Here is a 25,028-nt window from a genome sequence, read left to right as displayed (position 1 = left end):
AATAAATAATGCCACATACAGGGACCAAATAATTCCGAAGCACAAAGACTAAATAATACTACCCGTATGATACAGCGACCAAATAATTCTGAGACTTAATGACTAAATAATACCACCATACGGTGACCAAATATTTCTGGGACTCAATGACTAAATAATACCACCATACAGTGACCAAATAATTCCCACACATTAAATAAATAATACCACCATACAGTGACCAAATAATTCAGAGACACAATTACTAAATAATACCACCATACAGTGACCAAATAATTCAGAGACACAATTACTAAATAATACCACCATACAGTGACCAAATAATTCAGAGACACAATTACTAAATAATACCACCATACAGTGACCAAATAATTCAGAGACACAATTACTAAATAATACCACCATACAGTGACCAAATAATTCAGAGACACAATGACTAAATAATACCACCATACGGTGACCAAAAACTTCTGAGACTTAATGACTAAATAATACTACCATACAGTGACCAAATAATTCAGAGACACAAATAAATGGGGGAGATTTATCAAACATGGTGTAAAGTGAAACTGGTTCCACCTTTCATTTTCCAAAGAGTCTGTGAGAAATGAAAGGTGGAATCTGATTGGTTGCTAGGGGCAACTGAGCCAGTTTCACTTTACACCATGTTTGATAAATCTCCCCCATTGACTAAATAGTACCACCATTCCAAATAAAACAGAAGTCCCGTAAAATTTAAGACAGACAAGCAGGCGGGGGAAGGGGAGGGGGCGGCAGTTTAATAAACAATGTTTACTTACCCACAGGGTAATGTATTACGAGATGATACACTTTAAGTAATACTGTCATATAGTGCTCACATATTATCATCATGCAGCACTGAAATAATAGCAAATATAGTGACCAAATAATACTGATATAAAGTGACAAAATCAATTTCACCATATAGTACAGTGATCAAATAAAACTGACATACACTGAGCGAAATAAAGCTTTATACATGCCCAGTGGAAGCTAAATACAATTTATTTGATATATTGCAAGTTGCAGACCTTAGGTGACACTGGCAGCACCACCTGGACCAGCCTCCCCTCCCCTTGTACATAGGAGACAGCATTATAGTAGTTATATTCTTGTATATAGGGGCAGTATTATAGTAGTTATATTCTTGTATATAGGAGCAGTATTATAGTAGTTATATTCTTGTATATAGGAGCAATATTATAGTAGTTATATTCTTCTATTTAGGAGCAGTATTATAGTAGTTATATTCTTGTATATAAGAGCAGTCTTATAGTAGTTATATTCTTGCATATAAGAGCAATATTATAGTAGTTATAATCTTATATATAGGAACAGTATTATAGTAGTTATGCAAAATGGAGAGGATGTCGACCGGCACCAACCGATAATGGGTTCACTATATAAGGACGCAGAGGGCTGGAGACTGCAGCTGTAAGCGATAGTGTCCTAACCACTGAGTTGTGGTGCAGAGGCGGAAAAAACAGACAGCAAATGGCAATGTAAAGAAACAGAGTCTCGCATTCACCAACTTCACAGATGCGGGTGGTTTATTGCAGACACATCGGAACAAGTGCAGCGGGACTCTCCCCGCTGCACTTGTTCCGATGTGTCTGCAATAAACCACCCGCACCTGTGAAGTTGGTGAGTGCGAGACTCTGTTTATTTACATTGCCATTATAGTAGTTATATTCTTGTATATAGGAGTAATATTATAGTATATATATTCCTGTATATAGGAGCAGTAATATAGTAGTTATTGTGTTTTACAGTTCTCCCTTTTCTGAACAGCTCGCACTCCTTTGTAAGACCCACGTGACCAAAATTAGCAGGATATGCCTGTGCTCACATGTCAGTACCTTATGTCTTCCCCATTCTGTGTGAGCAGTAGTGGTGAGTGTAATACCTTATTCATACTTGTGTTGTTTGGGGGCAGCCTTCCCTGCCGGTGGTGCTGGCCAGGTTCTGGTGGGTCATTTTGGGTTTGGTCCTGTGACATTGGGGTTACAGGGCAATTCCATGGCCTCCCTTCCCTGCATGTGCACGCTTTGCAGGGTTGGCGGTCACTGACCGACACGGTGTGGAGTTAGTGTAGGGACCTGTGTGAACCAGGGGACCTGCACGTGGTACACTGGGCTATTATGGTTTGATCAAATTATATACAGACACCCTAGCGGCATTAGTATCAGCCATAGATGGGATGTGCAGCCGTTCCTTTCTCTCAATGTCGTGTATTATAGTAGTTATATTCTTATATATATAGGGGCAGTATTATAGTAGTTATATTCTTGTAAATAGGAGCAGTATTATAGTAGGTATATGCACAAGCCAAAAAGACAGAAATGGCTGCACATCGCACCCATGGCTGACACGAAAGCTTATTCAGCTACATTTAAAACCAACATCAGAAGTTAGTATATAATTTGGCCAAACCATATTGCCTCATGTACCACGTGCAGGTCTTCTGATCATCACTGTGCCGGTCAGCGACCACAATCCCCGCAAAACGTGGGGGCCTTTTAGGGTCTGGTCCTGTGACAATGGGGCTTCCGCACGTTTTGCGGGGATTGTGGTCGCTGACCGGCACAGTGATGTTTTTTGGTTAGGGATTCATGTGTATCAGAAGACCTGCACGTGGTACATGAGGCAATATGGTTTGGCCAAATTATATACTAACTTCTGATGTTGGTTTTAAATGTAGCTGAATAAGCTTTCGTGTCAGCCATGGGTGCGATGTGCAGCCATTTCTGTCTTTTTGGCTTGTGCATATTTTATGTATTCTGTCTTTTTTTTCATTGTGGCTAGCACTCGTGCTTTGTAAGACCCATGTGATCCAAATTAGCAGGAAGCACCTGTGTACATAAGGGGAGGATCTCCTAGTATTCTCCCATTCTACCTGCAGAGGAATGGAGAGAGAGGTAAGAGCTTGTTCACACTTGTGTTGCTTGGCGTCCACTTTTTTCGCCGGTGGCGCCTGCGGGGTCCGGGGGGGCCTTTTAGGGTCTGGTCCTGTGACAATGGGGTTGCAGGGCCATTCCGTGGCCCCCCTTCTCTGCTTGCGCACGTTTTGCGGGGATTGTGGTCGCTAACCGGCACAGTGATGTTTTTTGGTTAGGGACTCATGTGTATCAGAAGACCTGCACGTGGTACATGAGGCAATATGGTTTGGCCAAATTATATACTAACTTCTGATGTTGGTTTTAAATGTAGCTGAATAAGCTTTTGTGTCAGCCATGGGTGCGATGTGCAGCCATTTCTGTCTTTTTGGCTTGTGCATATTATAGTAGCTATATTCTTGTATATAGGAGCAGTATTATAGTAGTTATACTCTTGTATATAGGAGCAGTATTATAGTAGTTATATTCTTGTACATAGGAGCAGTATTATAGTAGTTATATTCTTTTACATAGGAGCAGTATTATAGTAGTTATATTCTTGTATATAGGAGCAGTGTTATAGTAGTTATATTCCTGTATATAGAAGCAGTATTATATTAGTTATATTCTTGTATATAGGGAGCAGTATTATAGTAGTTATACTCTTGTATATAGGAGCAGTATTATAGTAGTTATATTCTTGTACATAGGAGCAGTATTATAGTAGTTATATTCTTCCACATGAAGGACATTATTCCACAGTGACGGTATCTCATTAGCAACATGTACAACATTCAGGTGAAACAGAAATACTTGTACTTTACAATTATCCCTCCTCTCATTCCTGCAGATAATGTAGCAATTTATTCGTTCATTCACTTACATAACACGGTATTATCTCATAGTAAATATCCAGATTACAGATAATGAAAAAAAAGGAAAAATCAGATTTTTCGTATCTATAAGTGATGCCACTACCTACCTAATTGCTTCTTTATTAGGAAAGTTGCTTGTTTCCCTGAGAGCAAAATGTAATTAACTTTTGTTTATCCCTGTATCTTTCCTTCTGCCCTCCAGGACGTAATTATTTTCATTGTTGTAAGAAGATGGTGGCCGAGCATTAGCAATAATTAGAGCAGATGGTGGGGAGGAAGAAATACTTGTGCCGAGTGTTTTGTTATAAAAATAAAAAGGGCTTCTATAGCCATGTATTGTGTTTCCCATCAACTTTGAGGGGAAGGTGGTTGTGGGTGGGGGGTGTTCTTGTGTTTTTCAAGGGGCTATGGAGAATTCACACCATGCTGTTCATCATGGAGATGAAGTGTTTGGAGTCACGGGTCCCTAACATCGGGAAATAATACACTACATTCCATCACGTGAAATGTTAACCTTGTCATACCGCCGGCTGGGGCCTGGAACACTTGTTTTTTGTTTGATGGTTAAATGGCAATCTGTCAGCACGCTCCGGCATGCTGCTAGCCTTCCAGTGTCAATGCAACACCCTCTATATTGCCGACCACTCTGCAACTTACTGCACAAGTCAAATGAGCCAGGAATGAATGAAATCTTAATTATTTTCCCTTAGAGGTTGACAGTGTGACAACCTATTTTTATGGAGAGTCGAAGTGCGTGCTCTCTCATCCGAGTGCACTAAAAAGGTGTAGCGTGCCACACAAAAAAGTGCACAAGGATGCGGTCTATCGCAAAGAGATGGGCCCCCAATGCAGCAATTTCCTTTCCATCACCAGCATAGGTCCTGGACAAATGTCCTCTTTCAGTGGAAGCCAAGAGAAGACCGGAACTCCCTATGGAACCCTCCTAGGCGTCAACTCAAGTGTTCACCATTCTCCATTTTCAATCAAAAGATGGTATCTCCAGGGGTGCAGGGAGGCAAGGAACACAGATGGCCACTCATGCCTCTTCTAGACCAACCTATTGTTTCTCTTAAGGGTGCCTTCACACCTACCGGATCCACAGCGGATCTCCCTTCTGCAGATTCGAAGGAGAACTGCTGCAGATCCGGTATCAATTCACCCCTATGATAGCACATATTCGCAGGGGGATTGACATCCCGCTGTGAATATGTGCTTTAACTCCCTGGTGCCCGCAGCCCCGCCGTCGCATCCCCCCCATCCCGGCCACATCACCCCCAATCCCGGCCAGCCAATGACTATATCCATGTTTTCCACATAGCCTTAGGGCTTTATCCAACTTCAGCAGCCACCGCTAATCAAATGCCGAAAGTTCGGGTTCGGATCGACTCGAGCATGCTCGAGGGTTCGCTCATCTCTATTGATAATGCATCCTAAAGATTTGACTCAGGAGACTTCTTGGAGTGATCTGCAGTATCGGGGATAGTCACCAGCGGATGTTCAATGCTTGAAATGGTCTAGTTACATAGTAAATTGTTAATAGACTGTTGGGAAGCTTCTACATGTATCTTATACTGTACAGTATATATATACTGTATGACCATATCCTAAAATGTGCTATCCGCATTAGATTACACTAGGTGTATACCAACTCTGGCGGGAGCAGCTGACCATCCAATGTGTATGGTGGACACTTGATGCTTCATAGTAGATGTTAGGGAAAATATGGATAAAGGATAATGGATTTAATCTCCATTTTTCCTTAATTCTCAGGTCTTAACAGGGTTGGGAGAGAGAGAGCTGTGGGCTGAATAAGCATTTGGCCAGGAGCTTTCTCATGTTTCTCATGTATAGCCCACTTAAAAGAAACCTGTGATCATTTTCATGCTGCCTGTTCCAGGATTCATTGCAGTTGTCCCAGGGGCCGTCTCCCTATTGAGCCAAGCTTGACTGATAGATCTCTTCTAGAGATGAGTGAACCTCGAGCATGCTCAAGTTCGTCCGAACCCAAGCGTTCGGCATTTGATTAGTGGTGGCTGCTGAAGTTGGATAAAGCCCTAAGGCTATGTGGAAAACATGGATATGGTCATTGGCTGTATCCATGTTTTCCAGACAACCTTAGAGCTTTATCCAACTTCAGCAGCCCCAGCTAATCAAATGCCAAACGCTCGGGTACGAACAAACTCAAGCATGCTTGATACTCGCTCATCTCTAATCTCTTCCTATACCCAATCAGTGAGAAATCAGTCAAAGCTGGTGGAACCGGGAAAAGCCACCAGGGACCTGCCTAACTTTTAGTACAGGCAGCATGAAAGTGATGAGAGGTTCCCATTAAGAATTGCTCTCTCTCTTTGGAGGACATCTAATGTCCATGCTATTCATAAACCTCAGTGGGTATTAATATACATGGCCATGTAATAGAGCGCCTTGTATTTTGAATGACTTGTCACATCCCCTTTATTACATGGTGATCCATTCATTTTATTAGGTACCAAGCACTACCATAATTTTGCTCAGTCGATGGTTGGTAGGTCCCCAAGGATTTGTCACTGATAACAACAATTACACACTGATTGTACAGAGAAAATAATCAAACAATAAATGAGAGGACCATGATGCTTCCAGTAGGAATTGAAAATCTTTATGGGTTATTCTTAGTTAAAGGGGAACTCCAGTGGGAAAAAAATCTCAAATCTTCAAATTACCTGGTTTCAGAAAGTTATATAGATTTATAATTTACTTCTATTTAAAAATCTCAGGTGCTCCAGGGCTTAGCAGCTGCGGCATGTCCTGCAGGAAGTGGTGTTTTTTTCACTCTGACAAAGTGCTATCTGCTGCCACATCTGTCCATGTCAGGAACTGTCCAGAGCAGGAGATTTGCTACTGATCTGGACAGTGCCTGGAAAGAAAACATAATTTCCTGCAGGACATACAGCAGCTGATGAGTATTGAGATTTTTTTTAATAGACGTAAATTACAAATATATACAGTGGTACCTTGGTTTAAGAGTAACTTGGATTAAGAGCATTTTGCAAGAAGAGCTCAGAGTTTTTCAAAATTGTGACTTGGTTTAAAAGCATTGTTTTGGTTTAAAAGCTCCCTGAAGTGGGTTGTAGGGGGAGTGTGGGAGGGGTATGGTCTGCATAGCGGGGTCTACAGCACTGTACTCTGACCCAGGAAGTCTCCCTCACCTTCTAAATCATTACAGATCCACTTCAGGCTGGGGCTTGCATCAGGGGACAGGACCGTGGAGGTAATCTCTCCATAGCTGTAACCCCTCTCTCCCCAGACAGAGAGCGCTGCATGTATGTGCCCACATCTGTCCTGCTCATTCCTTCATGCTCCCTGCAGTCTCTGTCAGCCCTTGTGTTTCCCATCCTCTCCATTACTGTACAGTAACTTATAATATCACATATTCTGCTGTTTCTGAATGTTTGTTTCTTCTGTTTTACATGTTATTCAGAATGAAAAATCATTATTTTTGAGGTGTGGAACCAATTGTCTGCATTTCTATGATTTCTAACTGGAAAATTTGCTTTGGATTAAGAGTAAATTCGGATAAAAAGCACAGGCCCGGAACAAATTATGCTCGTAATCAAAGGCACCACCGTGTGTGTGTGTGTGTGTGTATATATATATATATATATATATATATATATATATTTATATTATTATTATTTTTTTTACACCAAATGATTTAAGGGAAAAAAAAAACTGTTTTTGTTGGAGTAACCCTTTAATTATACAATCAATATATTGTTTTTATTAGTGGCTAGGCTGGGTTCAGAAAAAAAAAAAAGTACTTACCTCCTGTGATCCCCAGCTGTTGCCAGGCTGTGCCTGGTCCCCGCTTCTTACCAGTTTCTGGTCTCCTCTTACCTGCAAAGCCAATTATATAATGTTTCAATCTAGTTCTGCATTCCTTCAGTAAAAGAAAAACCCCTAGCCCAAGGTCTGCGGATGGCAGAAAACAAGGATGATAACAGATCCCATTAACTTATATGGGGTCCCAAAGTCAATTTTTTTTACAATTGTTGTTATCTTTGGGGTCAACATGTGACAAACTAAAAATCTAACAGATCTAATATTTGTCATCCAGTTTTCACTGCTTAGGAAGGGCAGCAAAAAATGTTCAGAGTTGTTGATTTCCTCAGCCGACTCTGAGGCTTATTGGCAGCTACTTGGCACTGAAGACTCCAATCCATGATCTTCCTGAGATCAGTGAAATATTCAGCTTTGAGTATATGATACTTACCTTTAGTTTTCCTCTTTAGCTGCTTTTAATGTTTTTAAAAGTACAAAATGTCAGCCTTTAAAAGGAACCAATCAGCACAATTCCCTCAAGCTCCGTACAGAGCAGTTTAGTTTAGTTTAATAGGCAGAAAAAGAAGTTTTATTGTGCCACCCGAGAGAGGGTAAGGGGCGGCAACTAGTAGTCATCTGGGCAGAAAGCTGCCCAGGACTGGTCACAGCTCTTTGTCGGCGCGCAGTGCGGGAATGATTGACAGGCAGTAGCTCTGTACGGTGCTTGAGGGTTTCCTTTAAAGGGGTATTCCACTCAAAAATAACTTTTGATATGTTGCTGCCCATGGTTAGAGTAATAATTACCTCCATACTTGTTATTATCTATTCGGTCTTCTACCCCAAGTTCTGAGCTTCTGCTGAAGACACAAAAATCTGTGTGTGGGCTTTACTCTCTGTCTTCCGCTCCTCCCTTTTGAGACAGTTGTTGTCAACAAGTCATTGACTGGCTTTATCTGCAACATTGTAGCTTCTTTGTAATGGGAGGGTTATTCTAAGGTCAATATGCTGATGAACTCACTATCATTTACCCTCCCTGCATTACAAAGAAGCTACAATGTTGCAGATAAAGCCAGTCAGGGCCTGTCAGCTGTCTCAGAAGGGAGGAGGGGGAGACAGAGAGAAAGGCTTACATGTAGATTTTTTTGTGTTTTCAGCAGAAAGTAGCAGCTCAGAACTGGGAGAAAGAGACTAAATACAAATTAACAAGTATTGTATGGAAGGAATTGTTAGTCTCACTATGGGCAGCAATGTATAAAAGTTATGTTTGGGTGGAATACCCCTTTAAAATTAAAGTGTAGTTGTCATTTCAGGTAGCTTTTCAGGATAAGATGTCCTTTCCTTTTCTCCCTGGTTACCGCCTTGCAAATTTTATCTCTGTATCTGGTTCTCTTATGCTCAGTTGCAGCGTGGACGCAGACTAGACTCTGTGCCGCCTCCTATACACTATATACACATGAAAAACAGGATCCTGCCAACCTACCTTACTGTAGCAAACCTTTAGAAGTTCCCAGTCCAGTATTGAGCAGTCTAACATGTGAATCCAGCGTTTTCTGTGGCCACAAAGTCTGCACATTGCACAGGCTGCTCTCCTCTTCCTGCTCATTTATCCCTCTCAGCCCCTCCCCCCTCCATAGACTATATTGGGCTGAGCAAACCCATCTTTACTCAAATAGATGGCCTTTTCTTGATAATGAACAGATAAAGAATAGGAGTGGGAAAAGAGCCTTGTGACTACAGAAGGAAGCTCTTTTGCCTAATACAACCTATTAAAGAGTTTCTTATATTCTCTTGTACTATTGATTTCTGCAAAATAGTTTTAATTGACAGCTACACTTTTGTTCTTTTCTATTTTGATGTGAGAAGCAGGCTGCGATCAGCTGATCAGCAGGGGTTTAGGGTGTCAGCACCCCACTGATCAATAGATTGTCCCCCCCCCCCCCCCCCCCAAAAAAAAAAACTTTAATAAAGTATATTTGTCATTTAGAAAATATTTGACACGTCACAGAGACATCCCAAAGTTTTGATTGATTGGGGTCTCACTGTGGGGTTCCCAATGATCAAAACACTGATTAGTGCGTCTAGTAATTTTCTGTATTGTGTCTATAGTTCAAATTTCGGCCCTGCATCCTTGGTGCACTGATCTAAGTGTGAATGTGCATATTGCTCCAGGGTCTTCTATTACTCCAAACCCATGCTCAGCCTGAGGACCGGTTCCTATGTCACTATGTTAGTGTTTATTTTATCAATGATACAGGAGAAGATAAGAGGGATGTAATTCAATTTACGGCTTCCATAGACCATAAATACAGTAACATAAACACTCACTAACCACTCAGTAATGATCACACCTTTTATGTATTAACATGTGGTGGTTACAGATCCTCTACCATAGTAGTGCTGCATTATACTTAAAGTTAAGAGCTGGGTCTACTTCAGAGCTGCACTCACTATTCTGCTGGTGGTGTCACCGTGTACATTAGATTACTGATTCTGTACTGATTCTGAGTTACCTCCTGTATTATACTCCAGAGCTGCACTCACTATTCTGCTGGTGTATTATACTCCGGCACTTGTAGGAGGTTTTACAACATTACCCCTGTGGTGACCCAGGAGTGCAAGATGTTAAATGCAAGAACTGATGTTGTGGTATCGTTGCAGCACTTGCCACGGGGCTTGGAGTGGTGGTAGTGCTCCCTAAATACCAGCAAATGACTGTTTAAGGTGTTCCCAGTGTCCCCTATGGTCTAGTGATGGGACAGTGTGAAATGCACAAACTCCAGAGTAACTTAACTAGTAGAAAACGTCTACTCAGAAAACACTTAAAGGTACAGTAGTGTGGCATCAAAGGTGTGTTTCACAAAGGGCATTTTGTGCCTGAGAGGTAGTTTTAGCCAGTGTTTTTCCTTTAAGTGTTTTTTGCTTAAGCAGTTAGTCCATAGATAGTTAACTGTTGAGGCTTGCAATGTCTCCAATAGCTTAAAGTAGATTTGGACTTGGTGTGAGGGGGCTACCTGGAAAAGCTGTCTGGCCATATACACACAACATTCTGACAACCTTGGCCAGTTGTGATAGACTTCGAGACATCGAGGATTAACCCCTACTCGCGGCGATGACTGATCCATTGATGCTGGAAGAGATCAGTGGCAGATCCAGCAGTAGAGGCGCTGGGGTACAAGACTGGGCTGAGATAGCTCCTCAATATTAGCTGAGGGAACCAAGCAGGAGACAGTGGAGCACTTCGGCTAGAAGCACTTCTTTAACTGCTTTATATGGCAAAACTGGAAGGAACTAAACAGGGCTGCTGTAGACCCAGAGGTAGGGTGGTGGCTGGCAAACTTCCACTGCCATCTAGTGGCCAAAGTGCAGTAAGCACCCCTATCCACAGAATGCCCTGCAATACTCATCGCCTCAGTGCCGACCCACTTACATAAATACATAGCAGTAGCAGATGGGTTTGGCGTATGGTGTTGCTGTACTGTACTGTTATAGTATTTCTTGAGTATTTGGGAAGAGATTGCAGCAATATGAGTAAACACGGAATGGACAAGAAAGTTGAACATAATGCCTGTGTCCATTGTGAGTGGGGGAGAAGATGAGAGGTTGGTCCGATGTGCACGATTGCAGCTAGGGTGTGAGAGGCGAACTCCAATGGCTTCCAGACAGCACGTAGTCCACAAGGTGTCCTTTTGTTACAAAAACAACAAAAACTGCGTTAAAGTTTGGGAGGAGTCATTGAGTATGTATCTGTTGTAGTAGAAGTGGACAGTTACAGAGCTTTTGTGTAGAGACATTAGGCCATACTGCAGTATATGCCTCTCTTCCCATTGTTGAGTGGTAGAGCATCAGTTAGCGGTCAGCCACCACCAGGACCTATGAGGAAGGCTTCCTAGGGGGTAAGCTCTAAATAAATGGTGCAACCCACGCCTATGGGTATTCAGTGAGGTTCAGGGAGGCCGCTATGTGACCCATAGAGACACGTGCAGTTCATTGAGCTGGTGGTATGATCCTTCCATGGTTTGGTTTTCTAGGTCATAGATCAAATGGACTAACTAAGCCATAACACTCACCAGAAGATTTTGTTTCTGGTTCATCATAGAAGAACTCATCTGTCCTGTCCTATCTCTTTACATCTTGCCGAATTATGTTGGCGTAGTCAGCAGGATGCGTCAAGACGGGAACACCATGCCATACACACGGAAATTTAGAGAGGCTACCCTTCTGGTGGAGCCTGTGGTTTCCCGTCACTGAAAACGCTATGATTGGGCTGTGGGTGGTACTGTCTACAAGGTACAGCCTAGTGGCCGTATGACTGGTGAATGGAGGTGAATATTCCTCCTCAGATATTACTGGCTGAAGTGCACATGGTCCAGAGTGAGGACATTACTACCTTGCTTGGCCCCCTAAAGTTACCAGAAGAAGCTACAAAGGAGTCCAGGGACACTAGATGGCTGTGAGAACAACTGGGCTTGCAGTGGCTTTCTCCCAAGCCCGAACTAAGACACCCTATATACAGCCAGTCACAATGAAGCATAAAAGTCTGTTAGCTGCACCCAGAAAAAGAGATGGTGCCCTTAGCTTCTGCATAGACTAAATGACTATACCCACCGTGGGACCTATCCCAGAGTTGAGAAAACCTTGACAACAATCTGTAAGGAAGGGTCCTTCACCATCTTGAATCAACCCAGTGGCAACTAAAAGGCGCCCGTGAAGGACTGTATGTAAAAAGATGTCCGTAATTGCCACATTTAAATTGACCTCAAAGTCAACGGAGTGTTGGACGTCCAATGCATACAATGTATTAAATGTTGGACTTTGTCTGCGCGGACATCAAAGTAATGATCAGGACAATTATTCACGGACGTTTTGCAAACAACGGATGTAATATTTTAGTTGTTCACACAAACAAAGAAAGTTTCATCCAAAGTATTAAAAAATTTCAATATACAAAGTTTTTACAGGATTAGAAAAACACAGCTGCTTTCTGCCAGCGCCCCACTTGTCCATGGATGTTTCCAGTATTGCAGTACAGAACTACTAAGGCCAGGCTCACGCTGTGTTTTTTTTTTCTGTCCGTTTGACAAATCCGTTTAATGGAAAAAATTTATGAAAAAACGGATGCATTTGTGTGCATCCGTATTAACACTGACTTCCACTATAAAAAAATTCAAAAAAAAAAAAGGAACAAAACGCATCGTTTTTGGTGTACACAAAAATGTGCTCAACCGTTTTTTTTTCCATTTTTTTGGTCTTTTTATTTTATTTTTTTAGGGAGTCAACTGAAAAATGGATCAAAACAGATGCACAAAAATGCATCTGTTTTTTCATCGTTTTTTTTCTTTTTCTTCCATAAAACGGATCTGTTAAACAATCAGCAAAAACACAGTGTGAACCCGGCCTAACCCAGACTATGAGGGAAATTTACTAAGGAGTCTAATGTGTGCAACTATTCTAATGGGGATTGGTGTGTATTTTGTTCCAATATCTTGTAACTGATTTATTAACATGTAGCACTGCCATAGTAAATGTATCTAGGTAAAAAGTCGCAAAAAAGTCCCACAAAAAGTCGCAAAAATTGCACAAACATATTCATCTGGTACTGACCAGACGTAAGTCTGCACCAGTTTGTGTGACTTTTTAAAAAGTCGCAAATGATAAATTAGACGCTAATCCTGGATTATGCAAACTTTTGGGTAAATACTCAAAAGGCAGATTAAAAAAAAGTTGCATCTAAAAAAATTTGCCTGTCTAATACTGGTTCATAAATAGAACTTAGACCAAAAATAGGCGAAAAATCCAATTATTCACCTAAAAATAGATGCAAAACTTTTGATAAATTTCCCGCTATGTATTTTTAGTGGCTGAATTTTATCATTCTATCACAGCAAACAGAGATCTTGAAAACAGGGAAGAATTAATACTTTCATTAGATTAGAAACTTGTCACACTTTGGAATACAGATTGATAAAATATGGGCTAATAATAGGATTCTTTTTATACAATAATGAGCACAGTCTTTGTTTAATATCTTCCAGGGCAGCGACATCTCCATTTCCTTTTGCAGTTTGTGGCGGAAGAATTCCAGCTGGCCTTCTGGTTCCCCACCACTAGATGGCGACAATGTCACAGTAGAGAGAGGCCGGACCCTTTTGCTCGACAGTGGCACCAGTCTTCTCAACCTGCTTCATATCAAAGGTTTTTCTTTCTTCTTTTTTTTTTTTTTTTGTATTTCTTCGCTTTAAGAAGGAACCTTTTGAGGCTCCGTGTACTGATCCTATTCTGAGGATTTTCACAAGATACAGCTGCTGTTTCTTTAGCATCACTAGATAGCTCGCCCTGTTTATGAATAATATTGGTTTGAGGTGATTGATAATACTCCCATGCCGCAGATTAAAAATTCACTTTCTCTGCTTGAAAAATATGATTATTTGCCCTAAAAGTAAATAATTTACACAGGCGTAATGCAAATTGCATTAAGGAATAGGAGGTGAGGTGAGGATTGGCGTCTTCGTAAGCGATCATTGTCCTCGGCGCCTGGATGCGAGAGGAGAGATCATTCCTTCACTGGTATTACACTTACACTCTTAACCCTTTCCTGCAACACAAGGTACATGTACAGCCGACACCTACTGACCCTATCTGTCACTCCCTTGGCACCCCCCATATACGGAGGTTAGTGGGACAAGTCTAATATATCATCTCAGTTATGGTGTTGGGTAGTATCAGGTATTGATCATTTACATATAGGGGGAGATTTATCAAACATGGTGTAAAGTGACACTGGCCCAGTTGCCCCTAGCAACCAATCAGATTCCAACTTTCATTTTTCAAAGAGTCTTTGAGGAATGAAAGGTGGAATCTGATTGGTTGCTAGTGGCAACTGAGCGAGTTTTACTTTACACCATGTTTGATAAATCTCCCCCTATAAAGTGTCATGGGGCATAGCCGGTCTTAAATAAAGCCCCATCCTTATACCTAATGCCAGATTTACTTACAGGCGCATACCTCTTAGTACATCCAGCGGACGTGGGCTTACCGCTTGGCAGGTGCAGAGACCTACACCTGCTTCAGGCCTGCTAGCACAGTGCCACAGTGCCTCCATAAGGCTAGGACTACACGGCCATTCCTGGTGGCATAACCAGCAACCACCAGGAAGCACAACTCTTACACTCGTTGTGAATAGTGGTGAGGATTGCTATTCCACACAATTCATCCATCATGGCCGCTTGTAGGGCACAACCACGTTCACTTGAATGAGTGGCAGAGTTGCGTGACAGGCACCATACCAGGAATTGCTGTGTAACTCTAACCTAGTATTAACAGTGACAGAGCTCCTATAATCATGATAGCTACCGTGACACCTTAGCAGTGACAGGCACAGTGCCCCCAATCAGTGACAGCCACGGTGCCTCATTATATTCACAGCTACAGTGCCCCCAATCAGTGACAGCCACAGTGCCTCATAATATTCACAGCTACAGTGCTCCCAATCAGTGACAGCCACCATGCCCCCAATCAGTGACAGCCACGGTGCCCATAACAGTGACAGCCACAGTGCCCCCAAATAGTGACAGCCTCATAATAGTCACAGCTACAGACAGTGCCCCCAAACAGTGACAGCCACAGTGCTCCCATAATAGTGACAGCCACAAAGGCACTCTAACAGTGACAGCCACAGTGCCTCCAATCTGTTGTCAGGTACATTGCCCTCAATCAGTGACAGTAAGAGAACACCTTTATTTGTAATGGCTACAATACCACTATAACAGGGACATCCCCAGTCTAACAATAGTGGCGACCACAGTGCCCCCCTAACAGTGACAGACACAGTACCCCCCTAACAGTGACAGGCACAGTGCCCCCTTACAGTGACAGACACAGTACCCCCCTAACAGTTACAGGCACAGTGCCCCCTAACAGTGACAGACACAGTACCTCGCTAACAGTGACAGGCACAGTGCCCCCTAACAGTGACAGACACAGTACCTCCCTAACAGTGACAGGCACAGTGCCCCCTAACAGTAACAGGCACAGTGCCCCCTAACAGTGACAGACACAGTACCTCCCTAACAGTGACAGACACAGTACCTCCCTAACAGTGACAGACACAGTACCTCGCTAACAGTGACAGGCACAGTGCCCCCTAACAGTGACAGACACAGTACCTCCCTAACAGTGACAGGCACAGTGCCTCCCTAACAGTGACAGACGCAGTACCCCTATGACCTATGGCTTCCAGGGTTCTCCCGCAATAGTGGCAGCCATGGTACTCCTATTACTGTGACATAATAGCCATCAAAGAAATAGTGTATATAGCGGTTTTGGATACACAGTGCCCCCATAATAGTGAAACCCAAAAAGATGGAAAAAAGCCCATACAGGACAATCTTTATTATAACACAATTAATATAGACAAACAATAGAGATACAAAAAAAAAACAAGCCATCCCATACAATAATTAAAACCACAATATTCCTTAATTTTCACATAACCTGGTTGTCATAGAACAGTACTGCAGCATCGGATTATATCACCTCTGTGGTGACTCGTGCAGGAAGAACTCCCCACGCATTTCACTGTTCAAGTCGCCTTCATCAGGAGTGAGTCACTTGATGTTTGCCCACTGGTGATATAATTTGATACCACATTAATGTTATATGACAAACAGATGATATATGAATAGATGTTTTTAGGTGGTTCTAATCTTTTGTATGAAACCCTTTGTGCGGGATGACTCTTTTTTTTGGCGGGGGGGGGGGCGAGGGGCGACTATATAATTGTACGTCTATCTTTATCATGTTGTAAAATGCTTTTTTTTTTCCTCCATGCATATGAGGCCCATTTGTGACATCCACAGTGCCCCCATATGTGACATCCACAGTGCCCCCATATGTGACATCCACAGTGCCCCCATATGTGACATCCACAGTGCCCCCATATGTGACATCCACAGTGCCCCCATATGTGACATCCACAGTGCCCCCATATGTGACATCCACAGTGCCCCCATATGTGACATCCACAGTGCCCCCATATGTGACATCCACGGTGCCCCCATATGTGACATGCACAGGACTGCAGACTTTGTGTCTTTGTGCGTCTGCTATTGCTAAGTGGGGGTCTCAGATCTGGCAATGAAGGTTTGCCACTACCATGAATATTAATATTGGTAACTATTTCTGTTGGCCACTGTATGGAGGAGTTATCTAAGCAATCTATCTGTCTGTCTGTCTGTCTGTCTGTCTGTCTGTCTGTCTATCTATCTATCTATCTATCTATCTTTTTCATATCTATCTATCTGATAGATATGAGAAAGATGGATAGATGGATAGAGAGATAGATAGATAGATGATAGATAGATAGATAGATAGATGATAGATAGATAGATAGATACAGTAGAGATGATATGGTTTAGATGCTAACTGATGGAAAAGTCTTGCTCTGTGTCTCCAATTTTAACAATAATGAAAAGGAATATTCCATGCAGCACTCAAACATGTAGTAGAGGATCAAACTACATGTATTCTATCAAACATGAACAAGATAAGGCAATGTTTGCTTTAGAAATGTTGTGTGACAGAACCGGAATGATGCCATGCTCTGTTCACATTTGATAAGATTAACTCACTTTATTGATCTTCTACTTATTAATATGATATGGTTGAATCTCCCTTTTTACCATTGTTGTAGATAGATACAGATAGATAGATAGATAGATAGATAGATAAGAGATAGATAGATAGATAGATAAGAGATAGATAGATAGATAGATAGATAGATAGATAGATAGATAGATAAGAGATAGATAGATAGATAGATAAATAGATAGATAGATAGGAGATAGATAGATAGATAGATAGATAGATAGATAAGAGATAGATAGATAGATAGATAGATAGATAGATAGATAGATAGGAGATAGATAGAGATAGGAGATAGATGGATAGATACTGTAGATAGGAGATAGAAAGAAAGATGATAGTTAGATAAGAGATAGATAGAACATAGATAGAGACATTTAAGAGAATAGAATAGACATTATTATTTCTAATTATATTTGAAGCCCAGTGAATGGTGAGCTAGTTTGCTGAATTGGTAAAAAATGAATTTGGTAAAAAACACATGTATCAAAATTCAACAATTTACTTTAGACTGATATAAACATTTCTTTTCAAATCAATTAAATAAATTAAGACAGTAGTTTGCATCAATAGTACAATAATGATTGATGATAAATAAAGTGGTAAAGTAAATAAACAATGCAAAAGTACAACTAATAGAAATAATAAAGTTTATATACTTGCTGCAAATGATATCATCATTTAATTACAACAACAACAACAACTACAATAATAATAATAATAATAACAACAACAATCATAAAAATAATTACATAGTTTATAATACTAATACAGACTCAGATTTCTTCCATACTCCACTACACATGTGCACTACCAAAAGCAGATGCAGCTGTCTCCATGCAGACATACAGATGTAAATGTATTAACTAAATGCAGCGTCATGATGAGTTTACTCCCTGAAACAATTAAATACAATCTCCTACAGTAGATTTTACAGAATACAATAAATAAAAAATAAAATGGCCAAATCTGTAATTTCTATATAGAGTTACAAGATATATATTTATTTTATTTTGCTGTGTAATGGCTATATATACGTATATAATGTATTATATAAATATACATATATATATATATATATATATATATATATATATTGATATATATTGATATACTGTATATATATATATATATATATATATATATGTATGTAGTAAAACATAATACGCTGCACATCTAATGTATTCAGCTCAAAGCTCTGGAGATGAAAACATATATCGCCATCAACAACGTCAAAGAAAAGTAAAAGGTGTTATACGGTCGAGTGATTTTATTTTATTGGAAATGGAACATACTTCCCCCTGTACAATTAATCTCTATGCCACATAGTGACTGCACACAAAGAAAATCAGGATATATAAAAAACCCTGAGTCTGTGACATAAGTCTTACATGCATATATATATATATATATATATATATATATATATATATATATATATATGTACGTATGTGTGGTAACCTGACCCGGGGATACACACGCAGAGAGAGGTATAATTTGGGAATATGTATTATTGGAGAGATGTCAGGGAGATAATGTATTTTCAATAACAGGCATCACAAAGGACAGGGCCGGGGCAGGGACTCATTCACACTTTCTTGCGCTGCTTTGTGATGAATTGTTAAAAGTATCATTCAATATTATAGCAAGTAATGCGTGTCCCCCCCAATATATTACCGCCACCATAACCCATTTACAGCTATATTGTCCAGCAACGATTTATAATCCCAACAACTCAGCTCATGCGTTCAGCTTCCCCGGCTCTTCTGTCTTCTTGCTGATGTTGTAAGCTTTTGTCTAATTTCAGCCGGATTCAGCCCTGAGGTGTTTTTGATTTATTCAGCAGTTTAATGGTTAAGAGAAGCAGACACCAGAGCTCTGTGGGAAAATTCTGGTTTTAATTGCATTGCCCCCCCCACCACCACCACCGTAAACGCCCACATTCAGGTAAAAATACATCATGTCTAAAAATAAGCTTTCAAATTTTATTTTAAAATGTAAAATTTTTCAAAAAAAAATTTAAATGTTTTTTTTTGCATAAATTTATAAAAACAAATGCAAAAAATTAGAAAAAATGTTTTAAAAATTATAGATTTATATTATACATACTAATATTTATATTTTTATTATTATTATTATTATTTAAAGAACATCCCATTAGTTATTAATTTAATTATATATTTTTTTCATATCAACCTAAAAATAAAGAGGATATCCAGGCTTTTAAACACATGGTCACTTTCTTCCCAAAATTGCACCTCTCCTTTCCCCAGCTTGGGTATAAGTTTTAAAGCTCAGCTTTATTGAAGTGAACAGAGTTGAATTGTAATACCACACACAACCTGAGGACAGGGGTGGCGCTGTTTTTGCAAAAAAGTGGTTGTGTTTTTTCTTATCCTGGATAAGAATAGTTCCAGAATTGTCATGTATATATGTAAATATAAGTAGCCAAAAGGGCAATTGTTATCAATGATTGACAGCTATTTGTATATTGTGCATATAAACAGCAGTCAATCACTGCGTAGTACCGCCCACTTGGCTATTTACCCAGAATAAATAGAGATTGACATAAATAATTGATAAGTTACTTATCTATCTCCTCAGTTCTGTATCATGATGGCTGCAGATTAGTCTGTATTTATAATGTGACAGGTTCACTTTAAGCAGAGAGCTATGTTTTCCTGTGTTGCCATACACATGAACGCTAGATACGGGAGAAAGCTGCTGTCACAGTCCTCTGGTCATGGTTCATGTCCCCCAAAACAAAATCAGATTCCAACAGGCACAAAACCTTCTGTCCCCCGACATCTGTCATAGGAGATTCAGAAGCCCCTCCCTCTCCTCCAACCACAGATGTTGGGGTAAAGATGGAGATGTCCGAAGTTCTTCCAGAGGAGTCTGACAGCAGCTACTGTATCTCCTTGTATAGACAGCTTAAAGGGGTATTCTGACTTAAATAAACAGAATAGGGATAAATGTGAGAATAGAGTACCAACTCGCTCCTCCATTCAAAACAAAGGAGATGGGCCCCATTGTGGAGATCTTAGATGGGCCAGCCCTCAGACCCCTGATCTCTAGAATGGGGCCCCAACTCCTTAGTTATGAATGAACAAGCGAGCTGGCACATGCTCCACCGCTTCGTCCATTCTCAGTTGGAGTTGCTGGTACCTCTGGCAGCTCCATGGACAATAAATGGAGCAGCATTATGCATGCCCACCCCCTCTTTATTCATAACAAAGAAATGGAGACTTGTTCACAAGATGGCTGGTAGTCAGACAGTCGGACATGTCACAACCTGGGCCCCCACTCAGGAAGTAACTGGGAACCAGAGTGTTAGAGTCGGGAGGTAGGTTCATGTTGTTTTGTTCAGCCACCTCCTCCCCAGCTCCTTTGAAAAATATGCTTGATGACGGACTTCCCCTTTAAGTTGGAATACCTGTTTAACATCTTCAATATCAATACCCCTCCTAAACATCACAGAGCACTTACATTGTAATTTTTTGAAAAAACGGCAAACCATCTGAACAGCCCCCCTGAGATAGATAGATAGATAGATAGATAGATAGATAGATAGATAGATACAGTGGTACCTTGGTTTAAGAGTAACTTGGATTAAGAGCATTTTGGTTTAAGAGCTCACAGTTTTTCAAAATTGTAACTTGGTTTAAGAGCATTGCTTTGGTTTAAGAGCTCCCTGTCCTGGGTGGGAGGGGGAGTGGGGGAGGGGCATGGTCTGCATAGCGGGGTCTACAGCCCTGTACTCTGACCCAGGAAGTCTCCCTTACCTTCCAAATCATAGCAGATCTTCAGGCTGGGGCTTACATCAGGGGACAGGACTGTGGGGGCTAATCTCTTCATAGCTGTAACCCCTCTCTCCCCGGACAGAGAGTGCTGCTATACTGTGCCCACATCTGCCCTGCTCATTCCTTTATTCTCCCTGCAGGCTCTGTAAGTCCTTGACAGGGGCGTAACTACCACTGTAGCAGCTATAGCGGCCCTTGGGCAAAAGAGCCTCAGCGTTCTCCTCATCCATCCTCCCACTATGCACAATCACTTGAGACACCCCTAACCTACACAAACACGCACATTACGGACTGACACACACACACATTACTGACTGACTGACACACACACACACACACACACACATTACTGACTGATAAACACACACATTACTGACTGATACACAGCACTTATAGCTCAGTCTTCTATCTCTTTCTCTCTGCCCAGCCGATCTCCACACTGTAATATTGAGGACCTGCATGTCATGTGATCAGGCCCTTCATCCCCCTCTCTCTCTCTGCAGGATGCTCACAAGTCCTGCTCTTTCTCTGTTTTTCAGCACTCATCCTGCACTACAGTGAGGGGCTGAATATTAGAACACCGGGCCCCTAGAGGCGCTGTGGGCCCCGGCAGTTGCCCGAGTAAGCCCTGTGCTGATGCCTGCCCTGCTTATAATCACACTTATTCAGCTGTTTCTCAATGTTTGTTTCATTTGTTTTGCATGTTCATTCAGAATAAAAAAAAAAGATTATTTTTGGAGTGTGGAACCAATTACCTGCATATCAGTGATTTCTTATGGGAAAATTTGCTTTGGTTTAAGAGTGAATATGGATTACAAGCGCAGTCCCAGAACGGATTATGCTCGTAATCCAAGGCACCACTATATATATATATATATATATATATATATATATATATATATATATATATATAGTAGTCAAGAAAGTAACAACTAACTCTGTCTCTCAGCATTATTAGTATTACTACACTCGATGAATTATAAGCAGAAACCACTCAGAAGTATTGCTTCTTGGCATGGAGATGGCATTTTTGCGCACCTCCATGTCTGCATGGCACAGCACATGGCAGACCAGATAAATAATTCACACGTGTGTAGAAAGGAACATCTTTTTGGCAGTAAAGAAAGCTTCTTCATTCCAGATCAGTTTTGGAGCCTCTAACTATGAATATTCTGGGATTTAAGCTGCACTCTATTAGATACACCTATATACCTGATTGTTAAAGGCAATATGGATAAGTGGATATGTGGATGTCTTAGCACTGTCGCTTCAGTAAGAGGATAGAACAGGATGAGGATTCCTATACCTTAAATGGGTTGTAATTAGAGATGAGCGAACCTCGAGCATGCTCCAGTCCATCCAAACCCGATCGTTCCGTATTTGATTAGCGGGGTCTGCTGAAGTTGGATAAAGCTCTAAGGTTGTCTGGAAAACATGGATACAGCCAATGACTATATCCATGTTTTCCACATAGCCTTAGGGCCCTATTCCACCAGACGATTTTCGTTCAGATTATCGTTAAATCATTTGAATCTAAACAATAATCGTTCGGTTGAAATGCAGTTAACGATTAACGACCGAACGAGAAATCGTTGATCGCTTTATAAGACCTTGACCTATTTTTATAGTTGCTCGTTCGCAAAACGTTCGCACATTGTTCGCATTGAATAAGACGTCGTTCGGTCGTTCGCAGTAGATACGAACTCAGTAGCGAAAAAAAAATGATCGCAAGTACGATCATAAGTAACGATTATCGTTCCATGGAAATGAGTGAACGTTTTCAGGTCTTTCGCAATAGTGGTCGTTTGAGATCTATAATCGTTAATGATTAGGAATAGGGCCCTTAGGCCTTTATCCAAGTTGAGCAGCCACCGCTAATCAAATGCTGAACAATCGGGTTCGGATGGACTCGAGCATGCTCGAGGTTCGCTCATCTCTAGTTGTAATCTAATGTGTACCATATACATATGTGTACAGGAGAACAAATGTGCTGTTTTTAATAAAGTAACCTCAATCCCTGTACTATTCTTTTCCCCCATGAAACTAATTACCTCCTGGTTTCCTTTCTGAACAGTGACCCTGCTGTTCCCATACAACAGTGCACACACTTTCCCACAATCCCCCTTGCTTGCAGACTCAGTGAAGACCAACTGCCATTACTTCTTGGTGATTGACGTTGTACTTAGCATGTCTGGCCTCTCCTTAATGGGTCGTAACCCACAGGTTATGAAAATGCGATGCCCTGGCCCCTGGGGGCCACTTCCGCAGTGCTGGTGTTATGAGCGGGCAATGATCGGGGCAGCTGCAGGGGTTATACTTGTCACGGTATAGGCCTGAGGGCGGCACAGCTGTAGGGCCGGTCTGTGGAATCTGCGGGTGATGATGGGCATGCGATTCTTCGCTGCACTTAGTCAGGGCACCAGTTAGTGGACACCAATGCCAGGGTTCAGTAACAGCGGTTTTATTATAGATGAGGTAACTAGTAGCAACAGTTCTGTCCGGATGCAACCGGGTATATAGCAGGCTTTGACAAATAAGGCAGGAGTGGTGCTGCATAGGCTGTGAGAATACGTGCCGGATGATGGGAGTAGGAATATGAGAGAAATAGCGTTGCTGGGTGGATTAGCTTGAGAATAATACTTGCTGTGAATCCTTGCAGCGATGAGGAGAGATAACGGAATGACACCCAGATGAGAGAAAAGAATCCGGTCACTTGAGCAGGCAGAAACAGCCGAAGACTGGAATATAGCAGCAGACTTAGTCACTCTTCTGTGGGAGAGGATAGAACCACACAACCTCCTTGCTTGGAAGCAGGGGGAAGACTAACTTGTTAGGAGGAAGTGGGAGGTCACATGGTTGCTCCTGGCCAGAGCTAGTCGGCCATTGGAGGAACCATGGTTACAGGTCATGTGATCAACAGCCTTGCATACCACTGTACACTGTAATAATACACAGGAATACATGAGAATACACATGAAAATGCACAATACCAGAGAATACTAGGGGAAAACCAGCAGCAGTTGCAGTGCAAACACTTACCAGAACAGGCATTGACACAGCAATAGAAATGGCCATAATAGGAGTAGTAGTCTGCATGTTCTGGGACACTGCATACCTCCCTAGCAAATTTGAGCCGACCTCGGCGAATCTAGAAGGCAGCAAACATGAATAGACTGGACAATCAAACAACAGGAATGAATGATGAGAGTGAGTGTGATGAGGTGTGTGTTTCCCACGCCCAAGGCACAGGTGAGAAGAGAGAGAATGAGAAACCCTAGTGGCAGGACTTCACCTAGGGGTGCCTAACGTACTCTGGCGACCAGGTAGCTAGTGCGTGAACCATCTGACGTGTAAGCCAGGACAACTTAACTGCTGGCGGGGGACCCTCAATATTCCAGCCAGTTAGACAGTAGGTTTTCTGTTAAATGTGTTACCCTACTGGAGGAGAACGTGAAGACCTGTGTACTACCTTGACGTGTCTGAGTAGTGTCTTGGATACCTGGAAGAGAAAAGAACAAAATAATAAAAGCAAACATACATGGGGAGCTCCCTTTCATACCACTCAATCACACACACAAGCACTCCACAGGCCAAACACACGAAAAGATATCCAAAGTGCGATATGTATGGACCAGTGTGAAGGTTAGGTATGACTATGTGTGATAACTACTGTGTTGGGACAAGACAGAGGTGAACAAATACTGGAAACAAAAGGAAAGGAACACAACAGACAACAAATACTGCGAGGTCTTGAGGAGAACTGGCTCACATGAATCTGAATGAAACCTGAGAGAAATCTGAATGAAAATCTGAGGAAAATCTGCATACGAACTGGCTCAACTAAATCTTTCCAGCTATAGATATGATAATAATACACAATAATGAGACTGGATGGGAAAATACACTCCTACATAAACTGGACTTTCTCTGAGGTATATGTAAACTGACTTCTCTTACTCAGAGGAGGAGCTATCTGACTTAGACACTGGAAAATATACTGTTTTACAAAAGAG

At 41.4% G+C, this 25,028-nt stretch overlaps 1 protein-coding gene across 1 annotated transcript in view; it reads left to right on the top strand.

Annotated features, from left to right (window-relative positions):
- Window positions 1-25,028, top strand: part of PKHD1 (PKHD1 ciliary IPT domain containing fibrocystin/polyductin) — a 340,735-nt gene that overhangs the window by 116,528 nt on the left and 199,179 nt on the right. The window contains exon 37 of the mRNA XM_069974284.1: window positions 13,606-13,765. Within this exon, the coding sequence (XP_069830385.1) occupies window positions 13,606-13,765 (160 nt within the window). The remainder of the gene's footprint in view (window positions 1-13,605; window positions 13,766-25,028) is intronic.

Source organism: Dendropsophus ebraccatus, chromosome 6 (genome assembly GCF_027789765.1).
Source record: "Dendropsophus ebraccatus isolate aDenEbr1 chromosome 6, aDenEbr1.pat, whole genome shotgun sequence".
Lineage (NCBI taxonomy): Eukaryota > Metazoa > Chordata > Amphibia > Anura > Hylidae > Dendropsophus > Dendropsophus ebraccatus.
Note: the sequence above shows the minus strand (reverse complement) of the source record. Positions and strands in the feature narration are given on the sequence as shown.